Genomic DNA, 21,936 nt, shown 5'->3' on the forward strand with positions numbered 1-21,936 from the left:
ATGTATAACCTGAGCAAATATCAGACAAACCTAAACTAAAGGACAGTTTACACAACAACTGGCCTATGCTTTTAAATAAATGTCAGTGTCATGAAAGACTAAGAAAGGCTGAGGGAACAATTCCACATTATGTATGATCCTGGATTGGATCTTGGATCAGATAAAAAAAAATGCTCTAAAAGACATTATTGAAGAGGAGCAGAGTTGAGACAATTGGTAAAATTTAAATATGGATTCTATTAGTACAATAGATAACAATATTGCATCAATGTTGAATTTTCTGGACAGGTCCTATAGCTCATGCCTATAATCCTAGCACTCTGGGAGGCCAAGTGGGGAGGATCACTTAAACTCAGGAGTTTGAGACAAGCCTGAGCAAGAGAAAGACCTCTATCTCTACTAAAATTAGAAAAAATTAGCAGGGTGGGTGGCTCATATCTGTCTGTCTAAGTCCTAGCTACTTAGAAGGCCAAGACAGGAAGATGGCTTGAGTCCAAAAGTTTGAAGTTGCAGTGGGGTATGACGATGCCACTGCACTCTAGGCTAGGTGAAAGAGCAAGGCAATGTCTCAAAAAAAAAAAAAAAAAAAAATTGCCGGACGGGGTGGTTCACAGCTATAATTCTAGCACTCTGGGAGGCTGAGGCTAGTGGATTGCTTGAGCTCAGGAGTTTGAAACCAGCTTGAGCAAGAGTAAGACTTCATCTCTACTACAAAAAAAAAAAAAGAAAGAAAGAAAGAAAAGAAAGAAAAATTAGCAGGCGCTGTGGCAGGTACCTATAGTCCCGGCTACATAGGAAGCTTGAAGCATGAGGATCTCTGGAGCCCAAGCGTTTGAGGTTACTGTGAGATATGATGATGCCATGCCACTTAACCCTGGGGCAGCAGAGTGAGACTGTCTCAAAAAAAAAAAAAAAAAAGTTGAATTTTCTAAATATAATATCTGTATATGGTTTTATAAGTGAACATGTTTCTTCTTAGGAGATCTAGTTTGAAAACTTAACTAATACTAAATTGAAATAATTAGGGTTAGAGGATTATAATGTCTGTGTCTTAATCTTAAATTGTTCATCATCAGCTATAATTTTACATTAGGTCATTAAATATGAAATATCCTATTCTGAATCAAATCTCAAGCAGTACAATTAATTAAACTCTACATCTACACCCTCAACACATTTTTGCCATCTCAATGGTAACTTGTTTATGCCAGCAGCAAAGAAGCCTAGAGAGCAAGAGGTATTTTCAACAATTTATTGAGAACTGAAATTTTTCCTTGCAAGAGGTAGTCCAAAGCTTGAAAGAAGTGGTAGTCAGTTGGTGCATGGCTGATGAATACAATGGATGACAGATAGTTTCCAAGTCTAGCCTCTGTAGTCTGAGTAGAGTTGTTTATGCTATTTGTGTTCAGTGTTCTGAACTGCCTGTCTCTGTGGACCAATCTCGGCTGCTTAATCACAAGCATCCTCATCGTTTCATCCAAGTGCTTGCAGCAGACATCTGCTGTAACTGCTTGACCGGGTTTCATGAAGCTGTAGTAAATAACACTAGCGCTGGACTACCAGACACTATAATCTTCATTTTTGATGAACGTTTGGTTTGGATTGTTGTTTCAGCACTTTCAACCATTGTGCCGAATGCTTGCAATTGTCAAAAAGAATCCATTTTTCATCATATATAACAATATAGTGTAGAAATGGTTTGTCTTTATGTCGTGACAGCACTGAAAGACAAGCTTCTAGACCATACCTCTTCTGATGCTTGTGAACCCATCTACCCAGCTTCTTTAACTTGCCAATTTATTTCAAATGGTCCAATATTGTTAGAATAGTGACATCAAACCTTGTCACTAATTCACATATAGGTTGAGATGGATTCACTTCCACTTCAGCTTTCAGTTCATTATTATCCACCTTGGTTTCAGGTTGCCCACATGGCTCATTTTCAAGATGAAATCACCAGAACAGAACCGCTTAAACCATCAACATGCCATGTGGCTCATTAGCCACATCCTTCCCAAACTCTATGTTGATATTTCAAGCAGTCTGCAGTGCATTGGCCCCACAATGGAACTCATACTCAAAAATAACACAAAATTTTCACTAATTCATGGTTTCACAAAAATTGCTCTTAAAAAATTGTGAAAGATAATCACAAGCCAAAATATGTGTGTGAAAGAATGAGAATGCACCTTCACCATAAAAATAAAAAAGTATCAAAGTGAAATTGGACATTTTACATTTAGTAACCTAATACTACATATATATGTATATATTAAATATCCACACACACATAGAAAAGGCAGATGTAGCAAAACGTTTATGAGTAACAAGAAGAGTATATAGCACTTCATCTATTATTACTATAACTTTTCTTAAGTTGGAAATTTTTTCAAAATATAGTTTTTAAAAAACTTGCCAGGTGATTCTCATGAAACCAGATAAGCTGATTGCATTTGAAAACATTAGTCTAGATAAAACTCCAAGACTCTTTCAGCTATGAGACTGTGAATTATTTTAAAGTGTATTAAAAAAACTACCCTAATAGTAAGCGTTGTTCATTTTACGGTATTCATACCAAGTTAAAATTATTTTAAAAGGGGGAAAATTAAGAATTTTCATCATTTTACCTTAGCTAAGCATAATTTACATTTAGTTGATTCACACTGATTTGCTGAAAAACAAAGTCTCAATGTCAAAGAGGAATAACCAAAGCTTATGAAAACTACATCTGCTCCCTAAAAAGGCATTTGCAACATTTTAATCTTTACAAGTACTTGATAAGACTTAGCACTCAAAAGTAATTGATTAAAACAATACCTAGATACTAGCCAGATCTGTGAAAATCCACTGAGTCAGGACAAAACGTAGCAAGGATAGATTTGAATGAGCTCAAGAGGCTTTGCATTCTCAGATCAACCTAGCTTTATCCCTTAATATAGTTTGCATCATTTGGCCTTTCAAGGTATAGAGGAAAAGGTAAAGGGGAGAATTTACAAAGAGAGAATAATATTCTTTAATTTTCTCTTATGTGTGAAAAATTAAAAGATAGAAAAATGTACTTTTAAGAACCAAAGTCTTGGCCAGGGATGGTGGCTCACCCCCTGCAATCCCTACCACCCTGGAGGGCTGAGGCCAGAGGATCACTTGAGTTCAGGAGTTTGAGAACAGCCAGAATGAGAGTGAGACCCCCATCTCCACCAAAAATAGAAAAAATTAGCCAGGCATAGTGGCAGGTGTAGTCCTGGTTACTCAGGAGACTGAGGCAGGAGGAGCACTTGAAGGTAGGAGTTTGAGGTTACAGGGACCTATGATGGTGCCATAGCATTCTACCTGGGGTAATAGAGTGAGATTCTGTCTCAAAACAAAAACAAAAACCCAAAGTCTTACCTTTTAATCAAAGCTTTGTAAGGTAACTAAGCTAACCACTGAGTGGGAAAATAATCACTTCTAGGTCCTTCTCCACAAAAAAAATCCTATATAGACTAATTGAGCAATGTTTCATTAAGATCAGATTCCAAAATGCCTTTTCAGAAATACATTATAAATACTTAAAAAAAATTAGGATCTCAAATATTACTAGTTACCAGATATGTTTAATTCTTTTTTAAAAAAATTTATTATTAAATCATAGCTGTGTACATTAATGCAATCATGGGGCACCATACACTGGTTTTATATACCATTTGACATATTTTCATCATACTGGCTAACATAGCCTTCCTGGCATTTTCTTAGTTATTGTGTTAAGACATTTATATTCTACATTTAGTAAGTTTCACATGTACCCTTGTAAGATGCACCGTAGATGTGATCCCACCAATCACCCTCCCTCCGCCCATCTTCCCCCCTCCCCTTCCTCTCTCCTTTCCCCATATTCTTAGGTTATAACTGGGTTATAGCTTTCATATGAAAGCCACAAATTAGTTTCATCAAATATCTTTAATTTATATACATTTTTATTTAAACTACAAAATAGGCTGGGAGTGGTGGCTCACACCTATAATCCTAGCACTCTGGAGGCTGAGGCAGGTGGATTGCCTGAGCACAGGAGTTTGAGACCAGCCTGAGCCAGAGCGAGACCTGGTCTTTACAGAAAAAAAAAAAAAGGCTGGGCATTGTGGTGGGCACTGGTAGTCCCAGCTACAGGGGAGGTTGAGGCAAGAGAATCACTTAAGCCCAAGAGTTGGAAATTGCTGTGATCTATAATGTCATAGCACTCTACCAAGGACCACAAAGTGAGACTCTGTCTCAATTAAAAAAAAAAAAAGAAAGAAACTACAAAATAATTCAGCAAGGCAGATAGTGGTACCCTACTTTTTAGTAGAGAAAACTGAAGCTCAGAGAAATTAAGTAAGCTTGCTCAAGACAACAAACCAGTGTCAGCCCAGAATTCAAACTCAGATCTGACATGATAGTCTATAACCCCTCAGTTATCTCCTCTTCCACCAAGCCCCCCACTCTCCCCGCCCCCCCCCCCCCCCCGCCAAAACCCAATAAAGGCAACTAGGTAAGATTATCTTCCTATTTTGGAGATTAGAAAACAGAATTTAAAGAGCAGACCAAAGCAGAGCTGAAGTTTTCTACCACCTCAGGTCAAATCGCTACGCCACTATTAAGGGCCAGTAGCTGAAGAAAATCTAAAGGGGCCCTCCTAGGTCCAGCCCACAGGGAGCTTTGTTTCCTAAATCAAAGAAAAGCATGAAGTATCTGCCTTGTGTTTGGAAACATACAGAAGTGCCTTATGTTTCCCTTCCCCAAGGCAACTATATTAAAAGCATATAAAAGACAGCTAACGGGGATAATGCACCGTCTCAAGTAAATTTGAGATTGCTGCCAAAAAGCAAGCTTCATCTGAATAAAATCGCCCATCTAAAACAGCACGTGAGACTACTGAGGAAATACTACCACACATTGACTGCTCTGATGTGGTGAAGCCCTGAGGGATAGAGAGGGCTGGGCTGTTCATTACCAAGCCTATCAGATCACTACTTGTCCCAGCTTCACAGGGAGGGAGCCACAAGGCAAGTGCCTGCTTGGTACTGTAACATCATTTCCTATTTCAGAACGCTCCACAGCCCAAGAATCATCAAGCAGAGAGAGAAGCTAATAGCTTAGAGAGACTGGACTGAGGTTTTAAAGCGTAGGGCAGAAATGCACAAACACTAGGAAATGAGAGGGGAGACGCAAGCAACAGCTTTTAACAGAACAAAATGGAGTCACCCATTTCCTTTTCCACGTATCTCCACCCGCTATAGAAACCTAAAAGAAAATCAGATTCCATGTCAAATGACATATGGAAAGTAAACTAAAAAAATTTTTAATTATAAGAAATACAATTTAATCATTGTTTCAGTGCTTATTAAAAAATAAGCTAATGTGTTTGATATCTTTCAACTGTCTTTAAAAATTTAAATGAGTAAAAAATTGTAATAGTAAATTAAGCATATAATATGGTCCCTTCTAGTTCCCCATTCCTACCACTTCAGAGTTCTAGAAAAAGCACACAACCTTTCCCAAATTAGCATGGATTTTAAAAATAAAATCAAAATCCACTGTAGCTGCATTTTCCATTTCCAGACAAGCCAAAAGCAGATGGGCTGATGCAGGGAATAGTTAGGGTGATGAGGAGAGCTTGAGTGGACAAGAGTGGAAGCCAGAGAGGGCCAAAGAAGAGGTACAGTTCAGAGAAATGATGAAGAGATATCCTGGCAGTAAAGTACACACCTTGGCATTGATATAAGGGTCAAAGGGGCCGTACTTTTTGAGTTCTTTGATCTCAAGAGCATTCTACAAAAAGGAGAGGAAAAGAAAATACAATGATAAAATGGATGAAATATATCAAAGCAATACACAGCCCCAAGGGGGCCCAACACTAGAACAACTTGGATGCCTATGGATGCCTTCAAAGGGAAGTTCATGGGGACAACAACCTTTAGGGCACCTCATTCATTACTCCCCTTTGATTTAAGCATCCAACTGGAACCACATTAATTATTTTTAAATTAATCAATGTAATAACCACTACTTAGATCTATTAAGTTCTTCCAGCTACTGGAGACATCTTGCCCTGCCCCTCCCCCCCCAGATACTCAAAGCACCAGGCTGCTGTCCCAACAATCAAGTGATACTCCAGGCAGATGGCAGCTGTGAGCAGGTTAAGCTAGCACACTCAAGTGGCTCAACACTCCAAGCAGCTGGGTTCCAAGGCAAATGAAAGCAAAGACAGGATTAGAAATGGTTGCTGAAAATTTCTTAAATGAGAAGGACTATAATGGGTGACATCGAAGAATATTAGGTTCAAGCAAATTTCATTATACATTCCTCCATAAAAGAGAAATGACCATTTTAGCCAGGGGGAGTAAAATTGCATTTAGAGGCTCAGCACCAGTAGTTCAGTGGTTAGGGCACCAGTCACATACACTGGGGCTGGAGGGTTCCAACCCGGCCCAGACCAACCAAACAACAATGACAACCACAACAACAACAACAACAACAAAAAATAGCTGGGTGTTGTGGTGGGTGCCTGTAGTCCCAGCTACTTGGGAGGCTGAGGCAAGAGAATTGCTTAAGCCCAAGAGTTGGCTGGAGGTTGCTGTGAGCTGTGACGCTATGGCACTCTACCGAGGGCGACAGAACGAGACTGTATCTCAAAAAAAAAAAAAAAAAATTGCATTTAGATTCTGAAGAGAATTTTCAATCTCAAATATTATAAACAAACATCTCACTGATGATCTTAAATGTGTATTGTTCACCTACCCAGAATATACAACCCAAAAGGGGAAAGGGAAGCTGATTAACAGCTATATCCACACAATATCCCAATGGAGGGATGTGGGAGCACTAATTTTCTCATACCTCAGAATGAAGTTTCCCTTCTCAGAACCAAAGTCATGCTCTTAACAACTCATTGAGAACTGCATGGGTCATTGAGAACTGATATGGACTTGCCAGGATGATTTCCTATTTTTTTGAGGAAAAATCTTGATCTAATCCTATGGGCAATTTAACAATCTCCTCTTGGCAAAGTCATTAGGCAAACAATCCTAACCTTATTGTGAAAATTCAGCATCTCCCTCATCTAAGAAACTGAGAAAAGTACTTGTTTCAATTCGGAAGAGAGAGGAAAAGGAGAATGGCTCATCACATAAGGAAGCCTATCTCCTCTCAAACTAGCACACGACCTTTAACCCAAATGACAGAGTTGTAAGAGGCCTGTCCAAAACTTGCATAATTCAAGTATAATTTTCCAAAAGGAATAAATGTGAAGAAAAGGTGGATTATTCTCAGAATACCTAAATTCATAGCCCAAAAGTTATTTTTGCCCAAATGTTGCCTTATTTTATTTTCTAAGAATTATCTCTGCTTTTTCAAAGCATGTTCACTCTTAAATTAACATCAGAGGATATCATAGAAATGATCTTCATTCCACTGAATCACCTGTGACCTCTACTCAGATGTTTCTGACCTGCGAGTTCATTTCTCAGCACTAGCATGAGCACTCCGCTTCTTCAAGTTCTGATGTACCTAAAGTAACAACATGGTTCTCACAGTACTAACAAACACTAGGAAAGCTCTATGGCCACATTGATGGCACAAGCACAATTTATAATTATTTAAGCCCACTAGTGTAAAATTGACCATGCAATTTTAGAGGATTTGCATTATTTCAAATTATGCACATAAAATGAGTACAGTTAGCCCTTTATATCCTTGTATTTGATATGGTTTGATAAATGGATACAAAGGACCCACTGTATATATTTTTATTATAATACTACTTCAAATCTGCATGAGTCAAATGCACATAAAATACATACTCATGGTGTAAGATTTCCCAATACACTATGGAGAATAAAACTGGCAAAAGGAGAGTCACATTTAGGGTATGGGTTTCCTGAGATTTTAGCTATAGGACTGAGATGGTGATAGGGCTGCCAGGTCTGGCCACAGCTGAATGGAGGGAGTAAAACCTCCCTTCCTTCCAACCTGTTCATTGACTCTGGTGTGTGAAGGCCCTTGATGGATGAGCAACCTCACTATCTGGGCATCTCCCTTCCAGGCTGCCAAATGCAGAGGGTAACAGCCTTTAGAGTCAGCCACGTTGGTCAGCGCATCGTTCCTCAGAAGAACCTCAACCACGTCCCTAGAAGGGAAAAATCAATCATGAGTTTGCAGAACTCCTAAATTTTTCTTGCTAACAGCTGTTTGTGTAACAGCACCTGTATAGCACAAAGTCCTTTTACAGATATTATCTCCTTTGGCTCCCCTGTCTCTACCTGAGTTCACAGTCCAAGCTTTTCTTTCTATTCCACGGGCTACTTTGTATAGCTGCAGATAGGCAGCTGAACCATCTATTTTTTTTTCTGTGCAATGTTATCTGCAGGAAAGAAACATCTTGAGCTGTGCTACACCAACTCATCACTTCCTTGTTTAAACTTTCTTGATAATCCATTTTCCCTAACTTTGAAAATAGCTGGACTCCTTTTGAAACCTTGCAATGTTTCCTTTTTTTGTGTGTTGTTTAAGCAGTATTCAGAATTTACATAGAAGTAGACATATAAGACAAATATCATTATTCACATTATTCAGAGTATTTATGTGGGAGGAGAAAGCAGAGAGGCAAAGCAGAATAAAAGCTGTGTGCAAATATAAGCCAGACACACATAGTAACATACCTCCAGAAAGAGGAATTTGGATTTCTTCCTAATGATACCACTAATTTTACAGATATAAGTGTATAATTATCCCCATGCACATGGGGTCAAAGAAAATCTCCACTGTAAATAAAAACAGAATCTGGACATGAATTTGGCTAACAAGCTATAGTCATTAAAGTTCAAGTTTCACCTTAATTTAGGTTATTCCACTATTTAAGGCTGGGGCGGGGGGAGAGGTGACTATAGGTTTCTTTTTAGCTTTAAGATGACTACGGAAACTTAATGATACATTCAATATATTTTACAAAAGTTTAACATTGAAGAAAACAATGATTGCCTCTTTTCAACATGTTGGAGTCAATCTGGCTGGGCTAAATACTGGACAACTGATATAGAATACAGTAAGGGTCCTGTTTCTTGCTCAGAAAAATCTAATACGATTCCAATATTTCCTCCTTATAAAAACAAAATCCCTACTGCTTATCTCCTTTAGTACTTTGTTTCCTTTAACATCTTCTATTTGGTTACACTCTGGTTTCTATTCTTCAACATCTTGGCAAAGCTACTCATTATGCTCCACAACCTTACCTGCCCCTTTGCTGAGCCACAAGAAAGGCAGTACCCAGTGATTTAGACACATGCCTTTTCTCTCTCTCAAACTCTCCCAAAGCACACCTTCTCCAGAAAACTTTCCACACAAATCCCACCCCAGTCCTAATAACCTCTCTATTAATTACACAGGGGTGGGCATGGTAGCTCACACCTGCAATCCTAACACTCTGGAAGGCTGAGGCATGTGGATTGCCTGAGCTCAGAAGTTCAAGACCAGCCTGATCAAGAGTGAGACCCTGTCTCTAATAAAAATAGAAGAACTAGCTGTGCATTGTTGGCCAGGAGTTTGAGGTTGCTATGACCTATGATGCCAGGGCACTCTACCAAGGGTGAGGAATGCAAAAAAAGAAAGAGAAGTATGTAAGGTATGTTTTTCCCTTTAAAAATGGATCTTGGGCTGGGCAATGGCTCACATCTGTAATCCTAACATTCTGGTAGGCCAAGGCAGGTAGATTGTTTGAGCACAGGAGTGGAGACCAGCCGGAGCAAAAGCAAGACCCTGTCTCTAAAATAGCCAGGTGTTGTGGTGGGCTCCTATAGTCCAAGCTGCTTGAGAGGCTGAGGCAAGAGAATCACTTAAGCCCAAGAGTATGAGATTGCTGTGAGCTATGACACCACAGCCCTCTACTAAGAGTGACAAAATAAGACTAAATAAATAAAAAAATAAAAATAAAAATGGTTCTTGTCTACAGGACTAATTTTATGAGGAAAGAATGGTAGGCAATAAGACAGAGTAAATAAATAACTACTTTAAAAGAAGACAGGTTTCTTATGACCACTCGGTCTATTTTCAGTTTATCAAGGGATTAGTCACAAAGGCCAAATAGATTCCAGCCCCTGCATGATCTGCCTGCCCCAAATTTGATCTTTATACTTAGATCATTGTGTGGCACTGAAGTATTCTAGAGTGGAAAAGAACAAGCAGAAGAAAGGCTAAAATTTAACCTTTAGCTAAAGGTGGGACAGAGAATGATGTTTAAATTACATACTAACAAGAGACACAGGAATTCTGGATAGACTAAATTTAGATTTGTTTGTCCCTGTTCTCAGTGTCACTGCTTAGCAAACCTTATACGAAGTGAAAAACAACCTGAAGGCCTGGGTTCTGCAGGGTGGGGCAGGAATGCAACACATTAATACTTACTTATGGCCATTCAAAGCAGCATGGTGCAGGGGTGTGTAGCCAGTGCTGTCAACACAGTTCACATTTGGACCTCTCCACATGCTATCGGGGGGGAAAAAGAGAGATTTTATAGGCTGAAGTCACAAAATAAAAGCTAGAGACAGCCAGCTACTTTGAAAAGATTGCTCTGTAGTGTTTAACCAAACTGGTTATTTCCAAGTAACTCCTGATAAAAGACAGCAGCTATACAGTACAGAAATGCACAGCACTGAGAGTACACAATTGTCAAAACAACCATGTCATCATTTAAGAGCCTGCTTTTCTGTATCCTCCTCATCTGTAACTTCTTTATTCACTCAGTCTGAGACTCCTACCTCTGAGTACTTCAAGGATGAAGAAATAACTCATTAAAAGGTCACTGAAAATATCATAGAACCAATCACTCAGCCAGTCACAAGTATTGAGCACCCACCTCTATGCTGGTGACCTAAGGTTTGAAGAAAGACCTTGGCTCAGACCAGATAATCAAGATGATTCACTCAGCAAGGATCAGGATTTTAAAAGCGCTGGAAGACGTTTTAAGATGCAAGAAACAATTTTGTTTTTTTCTTGTAAATATGTCTTAGTAATAATTTTTTTAAAAAGCCGCAGTATCTTCTTTGATTCAGAAATACTATACCAGAGAAATCAAAATGTTGCCTTATTTATTATTACTTTTTTAAATGTTGCTTTATTTAATCCTCAAAGCTTTAATTCTTATTTCTGTTTCACGCCTTACTGTATTACCCAGAACTTCTAAAATAATATTAAGTAACAGAAGGCAATCTTGTCTGTGCCTGATTCTAATGAGAATATTTCTAATGGTCTGAGATCAGATGTACTCTGTAACATGTAAAGAAAGTATCCTATTCTTTTTCCAAGAATTGTTATTATAGATAGTTGTTTGATTTGAATGCATTTTCGGCAACTATGAAGATAATCACAGTTTTTCACATTGAATGACCTAATATGTTGTTATCAATAGATTTCTTAACATTAAGCCATTCTTTCATTGTGGGAATAAACTTCATTTGGCCATTATCCATTATGGCTCTATTGGTAAATTATCCTTGAGAATATCTATTTGAGAGTATATTACTCAGTATTTTCACATCTATACACATAATTGAGGCTGGTCTAAAGGTTTTGCTTTTTATGCTATTGTTTTTGGGTGGTATCAGTGTTAGATTTGGGTCACAGATCAGCTGGGCAATTGTTTACTCATTTCTATATTCAGAAAGCATTGACAGAGTACTAAAGTTATGAAACCACCTGGGCACAAACCCTTTACATTCAGATATTGAAAGCAGCATTGTTTATAACAATAAAATTTTGGCAATAGCCATCAGTAGAAAAATTACTATGGCAACTGTAGTCTATACATAAAGTAAACTATCATATGCCAGTTATACTGCTAATAAGACAGAAAACATATTATAATATAATGTTACGGCAGAAAATGAAATGAAATTATAAATACTGTATGGTTATACCTCAGAGGGGATTGATAAGAGAAACTTACCAGGATAGTAGATTGAGTCTACAAGTTTACTCTATCTCCCGCCTAAAGTTCTATGAAAGAAAAGATACCCTACTCTACACCAACAGATAGGGAGACATTTAGATTCACCCCAAGAAAATATAACAAGATGTCATCAAGTAATTGGCAATGTTGAAGAATTCCTAAAAGGCAGAAAGTAGACAAGGAATGATCTATAATCTAGAAGAATACAAATTAAAACACATACCACTTTTCACCTATCAGACTGAAAAAAATGAAAATAATGATATTATCAAGATCCAAAAAAAAAAAAGCACTTTTAAACACCACTGGTGAGAGTTTAAATTGGTGAATTCCTTTGGGAAGACAGTTTGGCACCATCTAGCAAAACTAAAATAGAATTCGCTTTCAGCCAGCAATTCTACTTCCAGGCAACTATCCAACAGAAATACATACGCACAAAGACATATGTTTGCACAGGAATGCTTCACTATACAAGTAAAAAACTAAAAACTTAATGTCTTTCAATAGGCAAGCAGTAAAATACTAGGTTTATCCATAAAATGAAAGATTCCGTAACATTAACAACAACAAAGGAAAGAAAAAGTTAGGCCTGTATGTCCGGACATACAAGGATTTTTCCAAGACCTATAGTGTCACAGCAAAGTGAAAAAAGAAGTCATTGCATAAAACACAAAATAAGAGCCCCATTTTAATAAACAAACATATACATACACACCCCTGTAAACGGATAGTGACTAGAAGACCACTCGCCAAGTGCTACGCTAACAATAACTTTCAGAGCAGGAAATATGTGTGTTAGGGGGCACTGCAGAATAGTGAGGAGAAAATTTCCGTAGTGCTCTGTGCTCTATCACCCTATTTAAAACACAACGAGAGTCTATTCATGTAGTGCTTTTGTACTAATAATTTTTTTAAAAACAAGGAGAGAATTATCTATGTATAGGTAAAAGAAAACCAAAAATACATCAAAATGTTAACAATAAACAGTTGTACATGGGTGATCATATACAACATGTACCACCATGCCAAGCTAATTTTTAAATTTTTTGTAGAGATGGAGTCTTGCTTAAGCTTGTTATGAATTCCTGGGCTCAAGTGATCTTCCTGCCTCAGCCTTCCAAAGTGTTGGGATTATAATTGTGAGCCACCATACCCTGACCTCATTTTCGAAACTAAAAATTATCTGTTCTGACAATGGATCAGAATTATGGAAAGTGGAACGTATCTGGAAAATATAGGAGGTACAGTTTTCATACTTATTTCAAATGGCCACACAATACAACAGAACATCACTCTATTATAAAATAGGTGCAGTAAGAATCTAAAAACAAATTTGCCTCAAATAACACACCAAATCAGTGGCAGACCCAAAACTCTCTTTTATGGGGCTCTTGGCATTTGGCCAAAGACTTTATAAGTGGAATGATAACATGAAGTAAATCTGTAGTAATACAAAGCTGTGTATAATTCAGTAGATGACAGGAATAAACCAAGAGGAGCTGAGAAAGAGGTGAGAGTACAGGCCTATTAGCAACTAATTTATTACTCCACTAGACTCTACTATCTCTCAGCCATCCCAGTCCAGGTTCCAAAGTAATCCTGAAACTAAGATTTAAATTGCCCTTAATTTTAAGAACAAGCAGGATTAAGCGAGCCCTTCATCATTTTCTTTTACCATCATGACTCTAATTTAAAGGAAATTAAGTCTGGACATCCTGTACCCAGGACTAAAACTCCCTCAAAACAATTTTAAAAGATAAGGAAAAAAGATAGGGATTTTCCTGCAGAAAGATGTAACATTTCCAATCAGTAAGGCCTCCTCCTTCCCCCTTTCCTCTTATCCTGTTTCCCCGAAAATAAGACAGTATCTTATTTTAAGGTGTGCTCCCAAAGATGCGCTAGGTCTTATTTTCAGGGGACGTCTTATCTTTCCTGTAAGTAGGTCTTATTTTCGGAGGAAACGGGGTACTTACCATCTATTCTAAAGGCACATCTAAAATTTTTTTTAAGAGACATAGCCTCACTCTACCACCCTAGGTGTACAGTGCCATGGCATCATCATAGCTTACAGTAACCTCAAACTCTTAGTCTCAAGCCATCTTCAGGCCTCAGGCTCCAGAGTTGCTGGCACTACTGGCGCCTTCCACAATGCCTGGCTAGTTTTTCTCTTTTTAGTAGAGATAGGGTCTCATTCTTGTTCAGGCTGGTCTCGAACTCCTGAGCTCAAGCAATCCACCTGTCTTGACCTCCCAGAGTACGAGGATTACATGCATTAGCCACCGCACCCAGCCTTCATGTAGAAATTTGGGGGCCTGGGGAATATGTCAAAACAAAACCTGAATGAAAATGGAGAACTGATCTCCTGATCTGGAATTTTAGATTCAGACAGGATGGTGGTAACATCCCCCTCCACCCAAGTTTCTTCCTTTTTGGCAGTTCAAGAAAAGAACCATTTACAATCTAGATTCTCCTCCCTATCACAGCTGTCCTGTTAGGTTTTTCTTAAACAGTAAGTACCAAAAGGCTGCTCACTAACAAATAGTGAGAATATAATGTACAAGAAAACCAGGAAAAAAATTAAAACAGGGTCCAGGAGATTCCTAAACAAAGTATAACCTCTATAGATTGTGCAGAAATGCAATAGCCACCTGTGACTTGCAGAACAAACCCTCAGACTAATCTTAATGGGTCTTAGAGCAGTCACAGCAGGGTTGGGTTGTGAAATTATTAAACCCAGTTACAAACCTGAGCTCTGCAGTTAGCCGCCTAACTTCAAGACCTACCTCTGCTATTCGATCAGTTTTTTGACCTTGGACAATTCATTTAATTCTCTAAACCACCATGCCTGCATTTGTGCATTCTACTTGATGGGCTTCCAAGGACTTAAATCATTCATGGAAACTTCTAGAATCTTGAGCCAGTTCAACAGTGTTAGAATTGAGAAGTCTATGGTATGTCAAAAACAGCTCAAATGCTTCAACATGATATGTGTTGAAGAACAGCATGCCATGCCCTCTGTGCCTCAGAGGCCTTGGTTTTAAGATGGCACCTGAAGATACGATAGAGGACAAGGAAGAATTATGAGGAACTGTGTCTTTTGTTTTTGTTTTAGGAACAAAGTCTTTCTCTATAGCCTAAGCTGGAGTATAATGGCATTATCATAGCTCATTATAACCTGGAACTCACAGGCTCAAGTGATTCTCTTGCCTAAGCCTTCACAGTAGCTGGGACTATAAGCAGGTGCCCCCAGACCTGGCTAATTTTTTTTTTTTTTTTATGGAGACAGGGTCTGACTTTTTTGGCTGTGCTGGTCTCAAACTCCTGGCCTCAAGTGATCCTCCCGCCTCCCCCTCCCAAATCACTGGGATTACAGATGTGAGCCACAATGCTTGACCAACCTTTGGCTTTTGAATCCTATCCGTAATCTTAGCACTTTGGGAGGCTGCGGTGGGAGGATTGCTTGGAGTCAGGAGTTTGAGACCAGCTCAAGGAAAAGCAAGACCCCATCTCTACAAAAAATAGAAAAACTGGCCAGGTGTGGTCACACATGCCAGCAGCCCCAGCTATTCAGGAGGCTGAGGCAAGAGGATCACTTGAGTTCAGGAGTTTGAGGTTGCTGTGCGCTCATGATGATGCCACTGCACTCTAACCTAGGTGACAAAGTGAGACCATGTCTCAAAAACAAAGAAACAAAACAAACAAAAAAACTTGCTGTACACTTACATGTGGTGGGCACCCTGTTCAGCACATTTTCATGTGTGACTACTCTGTGGGATCAGATTTCTGGACCAAATGATACCATAAAGTGACTCTTAGCTGACAGTAAACATGGCCATGTGGTTGCCCTGCTACTTAATGGCTTACATTCCAAAGAAAAGTAATGGCATTTCAATGGGCCAGAAGAGTATCCAATCCAGAGCAATTCAATAAATGTTTATGCCAGGGCACTAGATAGTCCCTACCCTTGAACTGAGTAAGGAAGTCAGACATGTAAACAAATGACAACACTGTACAACGTGTGACATTCTGGGAAGGAAGTACACAAAGTGGCTCAAGGGGAAATGGGAATAGGGAGGCATTACAGAAGAGATAATTGAGCTGAGCCTTTAAGTGTAGGAAGAATCAGCCAGGCAGGAGAAACAGAGGCAGCATCCCAATTCAATATCCCAAGTAGTCTCACCAAAGTGGGGCAACTACAAGCAAGTGTGAGTGGCTGGAGCATGCAAGTAGAAGAATGGTGAATGCAAGGTTGAAGAGGCAGGCAGGGTCAGATCAGTATGCTACTGAAAAGTTTCAAGCAAGAAATGATCAGAGGTATGTTTTAGAGAAACCCTCTGTTCACAGCTGGGAGGTGGGCATTCAGAAGGTCAATTTGTTATTCACCATACTGTTGTTGATAGCTGAGATATTTCAGAAATTTTTTTGTTTGTTTGCTGAGACAGGGTCTCGCTCTGGTGCCCAGGCTGGAGTGTGGTGGCATCATCATAGCTCCCTGCAACCTTGAACTCCTGGGCTCAAGTAATCCTCCTGCCTACGCCTCCTGAGTAACTCAGACTACAGTTGCATGCACCACCATGCCCAGCTAATTTTTTTAATTTTTGCAGAGACAAGGTCTCCTCTCCCTGTGTTGCCCATGCTCGTTTCAAACTCCTGGCCTCAGGTGATCCTTCATATCTTGGCCTCCCAAAGTGAGCCACCACACCCAGCCCAGGAATTTTTTTTTTAAATCATTATGCTAAACAATTGTGTAGATGGTTAGAAGTGTGTGACTAGATCCAGGAAGTCCAGCTGGAAATTAATATTTCAGGCCTAAAAAAGGACCTAAATGGCATCAGTGGTAAGGAGAATGGAGGAAAAAAAACAGATTCAATAAAAAAAGGTTGCAACTATTTATTTACTTATGTAGAAAGGGATGCATAGGGGGTGTTTGAACTGAGGAATTCAGTGGAGAATGAGAGTAAATTTCAGAAAGAAAACCAAAATTGCTTTGTCTTGTGATTCTGGTAGCATGAAGTGGGGAGAAGAGAAAAGAGAGGCAGAGGTAATTTTCTTTTGGATTTGTTGAGACTGAAATAAATTTTGACTTCCATATGCAGATGTCTGGTCAGTAGATTGATATGAGGGTCTGGAACATCATAAACTAAATACAGTAGAACCTCTAGAAGTTTACCAGCCAAGGGTCTGTAACAAACTGGTTAACATACAGAGGTGGTCAACAAAAGGAACTAGGCCTACTGTACTGATATGTACATATGGTGTATGTCTGGTTTTTGAAACTTAGGTCAACATGCGATGGTTAGTGTAAGGAGATGGTCAGCTATGAAAGCTCTATTGTAGTTTAAAATGACAATGTTCAAGTGTTTATGCATGTTACCCATATCTGACTCTTAAAACCATATTATAGAGTAGGAAAATAGATACCGTTATTTCCATTTTACAGCTAAGAAAAACGAAGTTCAAATGACTTCCTGATCATCAGACAGCTAATTAAATAAGAAATGAAAACAAAATGCCACATTTGACTTCTAGTGTGTTCCTTCTAGTTTCCAGGCCAGTAACATTGAATGTTGAGATAAAACAACTGGCAGCTCTGTGGGTCTCTTCCTACATTAGTTTTCAGGAGGTCAAAGACTCTCAGAGCACCAAGTCAGAAAAAGCCTCCTGGATTACAGCTCCTGTAAGAAGCAAGCAATGGAAATGAACTTCAGGGAAAAGGGAGGTCCTGGGCAGCTCTCTAACAATTCTCCATTAAATCATAAAGTCTAAACAGAAGTTTGTTTCATCAGACTTTTTCTGCCAAAGGCCTTCACTGTTTTCCTCTTTTGGTTATCCTTGCAAAGTCAGATTTATCTTTGAACTTTAGGAAGGGCAGGCAGTTTCCCAACACAATGAAACATTGCCCCAGATGAGTTTAATTTAAAAAAGACGTCATCTTACTCAAATGAATCTGATGAATTTACTAAAATGCCTTCTACATACTTAACATTTAAGGGTAAAAGGAGAGATGCAAGGAGTCTGTCAAATCATTCCCACCCTCAAAGAGGTTTACAACCTTTCTTCCAAGGCCAGGTAGGGCTCTTCATGAGCTTCTTGGAGTGCTCCTTGTACTTTGCTCCCTCCCACCTCTTCCCAAAGTCCCTTCCCATCTTGCCTCTTCAACTCCCATTCAGTGCTGAGCAAACCTCTCTTCCTCAGGAAACTTCTTCCTGACCTTCCAAGGCCAGGTAGGGCTCTTCATGAGCTTCTTGGAGTGCTCCTTGTACTTTGCCTGCATTACAAGGATGTCAGTTGGGAGCTCTGTATTTATCACCATTTAGAATGCAAATGTTTGAGGTAGATTCAAACACATTATATCCTCACTGCCAATTAAGTATTGTACCTGGAACATTCTGAGAGCTCAACAGACAAGAAAAATATACACCTAAAGGCATGCGGTGGCCTAGTTATTTGAAGAAAGGTATGGCAAATTGTTTTTTTTAGAGACAGAAACTACCTGTAAGAAGACAAATATCCTCTTTTAAGTTATTTCTTGGGTAAACAATACAGCACAGATTTTAGTAGATATATGTGGGGACACATATCACTTTTAAGATGTATTACCTAGAAAGAGAACTTCCGTAATTTAGTTAGGTGTGTAAACATGTCTGTCAAAGTTTTTAAGATTAATTTGCTTCCTGGCTTGTCAAAGTCCAGAGTCTTAAACGGGCTGAGGTAAGAAGAAAAGATGCCTTAATCATTCATACATTGGGGGCACAGATGCCTCCACCTTAGGGAAATCATTAATCCTGGCTTACATATGTTAAGCTATAATTATTAACAGCATAATTATTAATAGCATCTTGGCCTAGACAATACATCACATGGTCACTTTACTCCATGTAAAGTAAAGAGGTCTCCACTTTACTTTTGAGACCTCTTTCTTTGAATTCTGCATCTGAAAGGCCTAGAAATAACAGCTAAAATTTATTAAATGTTTACTGTGAACCAAGTATACTTTAAGTGAATTAAATAACCCACTATTTACTTCTCACCAGAACTCCACTAGGAAACCTTAGGAAATTGACAAGCATGGAGGTAAAATAACTTGCCTAGAATCACAGAACTGGAAAGGATGACAATGGGTTTAACGGCAAATCTTAAGCAGCTATACAGCTTCTTGGAAAACAGCTTTTCTCTTCACTGTTTCTCTCTCTCTCTCTCTCTTTTTTTTTTTTGAGACAGAGTTTCACTTTGTTGCCCTCAGTAGAGTACTATGGCATCACAGCTCACAGCAACCTCAAACTCTTGGGTTTAAGCGATTCTCCTGCCTCAGCCTCCTAAGTAGCTGGGACTACAGACGCCCGCCACAACACCCAGCTGTTTTTTTTGTTTTTTTTTTTTGTAGATGTCATTGTTGTTTAGCTGGTCCGGGCCAGGCTTGAACCCACCAGCCTCAGTGCATGTGGCCGGCACCGGAACCACTGTGCTATGGATGCCAAAACTCACTGCTTCTCTCATTCCTGAATAAGATGAATTCCCCCTCAGCTAATATTCTTTCATTTCCACCCTACCTCACATTCCCCATCTTCAGTTCATCCTGTTCCCATCTTGCTTTTTTTCTTACTCTCTAGGGTCATAGGAAACTAAGAATACAGAGGAGGAGAGTCACAAGGTTCTTGATGGGAAATGAGTGCCCCAAGAAATGAGTAGAGGTAGTTAACTGAAAGGCTCCATTAACATTTCCAGAAATCCAGTTGGCTGACAAACTCTGTAGCTTGAGCTAAACTATTGAAAGTATCATCAGTATAATGAAAGATACAAGCTGATTAAGCTTAAAATGATTATTTTACTGTTTAAGAAAATTAAAATAAGAATTTTTAATACAGAAATAATACATGTAAAATGGATAAACATTTCAAATGAAATTTATTTTCAGATTCTAGGTCCTACATATGCCCTATGTATTTCCTAAATGTCCCAAAGTGTCACAGATAAGAACAGTATTCTAAACGTGGTTAATATGTAAGCTGAATGTCAAAGATCTAAATGTTATTTCCCCTCATGCAAATCCTGGACTTGACACAGATTAGCTGCATAATCTCTAGAAAATCATCTAACCTCTATGTAAAATGGAGGTATTCTACTTTACCCTCCTCCTTTGAGGACTGTTTTTGAAATAAATGGAATGATGTATGTAAAAAAATTATAAACCAGAATTAATTTATAATATGAAAGTAAAGTATAAATAAGTAATTTAAACTATAAAATATACATATAAATTACTTCCAGTTTTTCTTTTAAATAAACAATATCTGAAGTGAGGCAAGGCATTCTAAAGAATGAGACCAGTATATGTGTGCTGACATGAAAAACCATCTAAAATATATGAAGTGGAAAAATATACCTGCATAACAGCATGCAGAGTATGATCTCATTTCTGTAGGAACAGAGTTACTTTTTTAAGCTTTACACTAACATATGGAAGGCTACATACTACACTTATAAGACAGATTAGTTAAAAGAGGTGAGGCTCGTGTTACCTTTGTAGTAAAACACTGGCGAAGACTCTCTCCTTGACTAAACTTCAGTCAGGCTCCTCTGAGCCTTCTTTTCAACTATACCTTGACCTTACCCCCACACTATTCCACTCTCTGTCTTTGGCCGGTACAGCCCAGTTTTAGCAAAAATCCTGCTAAGTAAGTTTAAGAGTTCCTCACCTTTGATATGTGATCAAGTTCCTCATACCCTACCACTGACATCCAAGTCTTTGGCGGGCCTTCAGCAAGGATCCCGTTAGGTCAGTTTAGCATGAATCCTCTGGCCTTAATGTTTCCTTTAAGTAATTTTCTACCCACTGATCCCTTCACCTTGCTATTTAGTTATAAATCTCCACTTGCCATTGTCATAGTTGGACATATTAGAATATCTAGTCTTTTTTTAATTTTTAATTTTAATTTTTTTTTTTTTATAGAGATAGGTCTTGCTTTGTTGTCTAGGCGGGAGTGCAGGGGGCCAATCATAGCTCAGTGTAACCTTAAATTCCTGGGCTCAAAGGATCCTTCGGCCTTAACCTCCCAAAGTGCTGGGATTACAGGTATGAGCCACCAGGACTGGTCTATTTCAAAAGCCTTGAAAAAAAGACTTCTTTATCATTTAAGAAAATTATCAGAATTAATTTTTTCTTTAACAATATACATACACACACTTTCTTTCTTTCTTTTTTAAGTGAAGCGAGATCTACTCCAGAGAGAGAGGGGTTTTTGGTTATGAGACTCTTAAAAGAGTTCTGGAGAAAATTTATTTCTGGGTTTGACCTCCTTTCTAAAAAGCTTCCTAAGGTCCTTCATTTTTCCAGTCTCTGGAGGATGAACATTAATTACTCCCCATTACTTCTGAATGGAGCTCTTCAATTACAGAAGCTAAGAACGAGCTTGCCCAAAAGACTTCAGTAGCTGTCCCCAGGGAAGGGAGACTAAATGGGTCAGTAATTTCAGTGGGTTTCAGAAAATGTAGGAATTATATCTAAGTTATGTAACACTATTTTAAGCAATGGTTGAGGTTAGGAGAGATGAGTTTACTAAATCCTAGATATTTTATACCCGACAATGACTCACAAATTTGTCCCTTCCTCTATTTCCAAAGTCACTGTCTTACTCTTGAAATAATCTCCAAAATGATCTTGACTGCCTCAAGTCTCCTCCTCTACAGACAAAAACAAAAAAACATTCTCTATGATGTTGTGACTATTCATTTTTAGAATGCTTATAAAGTCAGGCTTTTCTCCCACTTAAGAGCTTTAGATGGATGGGCGGCACCTGTGGCTCAGTGCGTAAGGCACCGGCCCCATATACCAAGTAGCTGGTCGGTTTGAACCCAGCCTCGGCCAAACTGCAACAAAAAAATAGATGGGTATTGTGAGGCACCTGTAGTCCCAGCTACTTGGGAGGCTCAGGCAAGAGAATCGCCTAAGCTCAGGATTTGGGGGTTGCTGTGAGCTGTGA

The 21,936-nt window shown here is 38.8% G+C and overlaps 1 protein-coding gene across 10 annotated transcripts in view; it reads right to left on the bottom strand.

Annotated features, from left to right (window-relative positions):
- Positions 1 to 21,936, bottom strand: part of ANKS1A (ankyrin repeat and sterile alpha motif domain containing 1A) — a 230,548-nt gene that overhangs the window by 123,835 nt on the left and 84,777 nt on the right. For 4 of the 10 annotated variants that reach the window (XM_053603230.1, XM_053603229.1, XM_053603235.1 and 1 more), the window contains exons 2-4: positions 10,414 to 10,494; positions 7,987 to 8,143; positions 5,725 to 5,787 (exon numbers count right to left, since the gene is read on the bottom strand). The exons of 1 other annotated variant lie outside the window; for it this stretch is intronic. In XM_053603230.1, the coding sequence (XP_053459205.1) occupies positions 5,725 to 5,787; positions 7,987 to 8,143; positions 10,414 to 10,494 (301 nt within the window). Of the gene's footprint in view, positions 1 to 5,724; positions 5,788 to 7,986; positions 8,144 to 10,413; positions 10,495 to 21,936 lie in introns of those variants that run through there. 5 more of the 10 variants (XM_053603237.1, XM_053603236.1, XM_053603231.1 and 2 more) reach the window with 3 other exon arrangements.

This window comes from Nycticebus coucang, chromosome 9 (genome assembly GCF_027406575.1).
Source record: "Nycticebus coucang isolate mNycCou1 chromosome 9, mNycCou1.pri, whole genome shotgun sequence".
Lineage (NCBI taxonomy): Eukaryota > Metazoa > Chordata > Mammalia > Primates > Lorisidae > Nycticebus > Nycticebus coucang.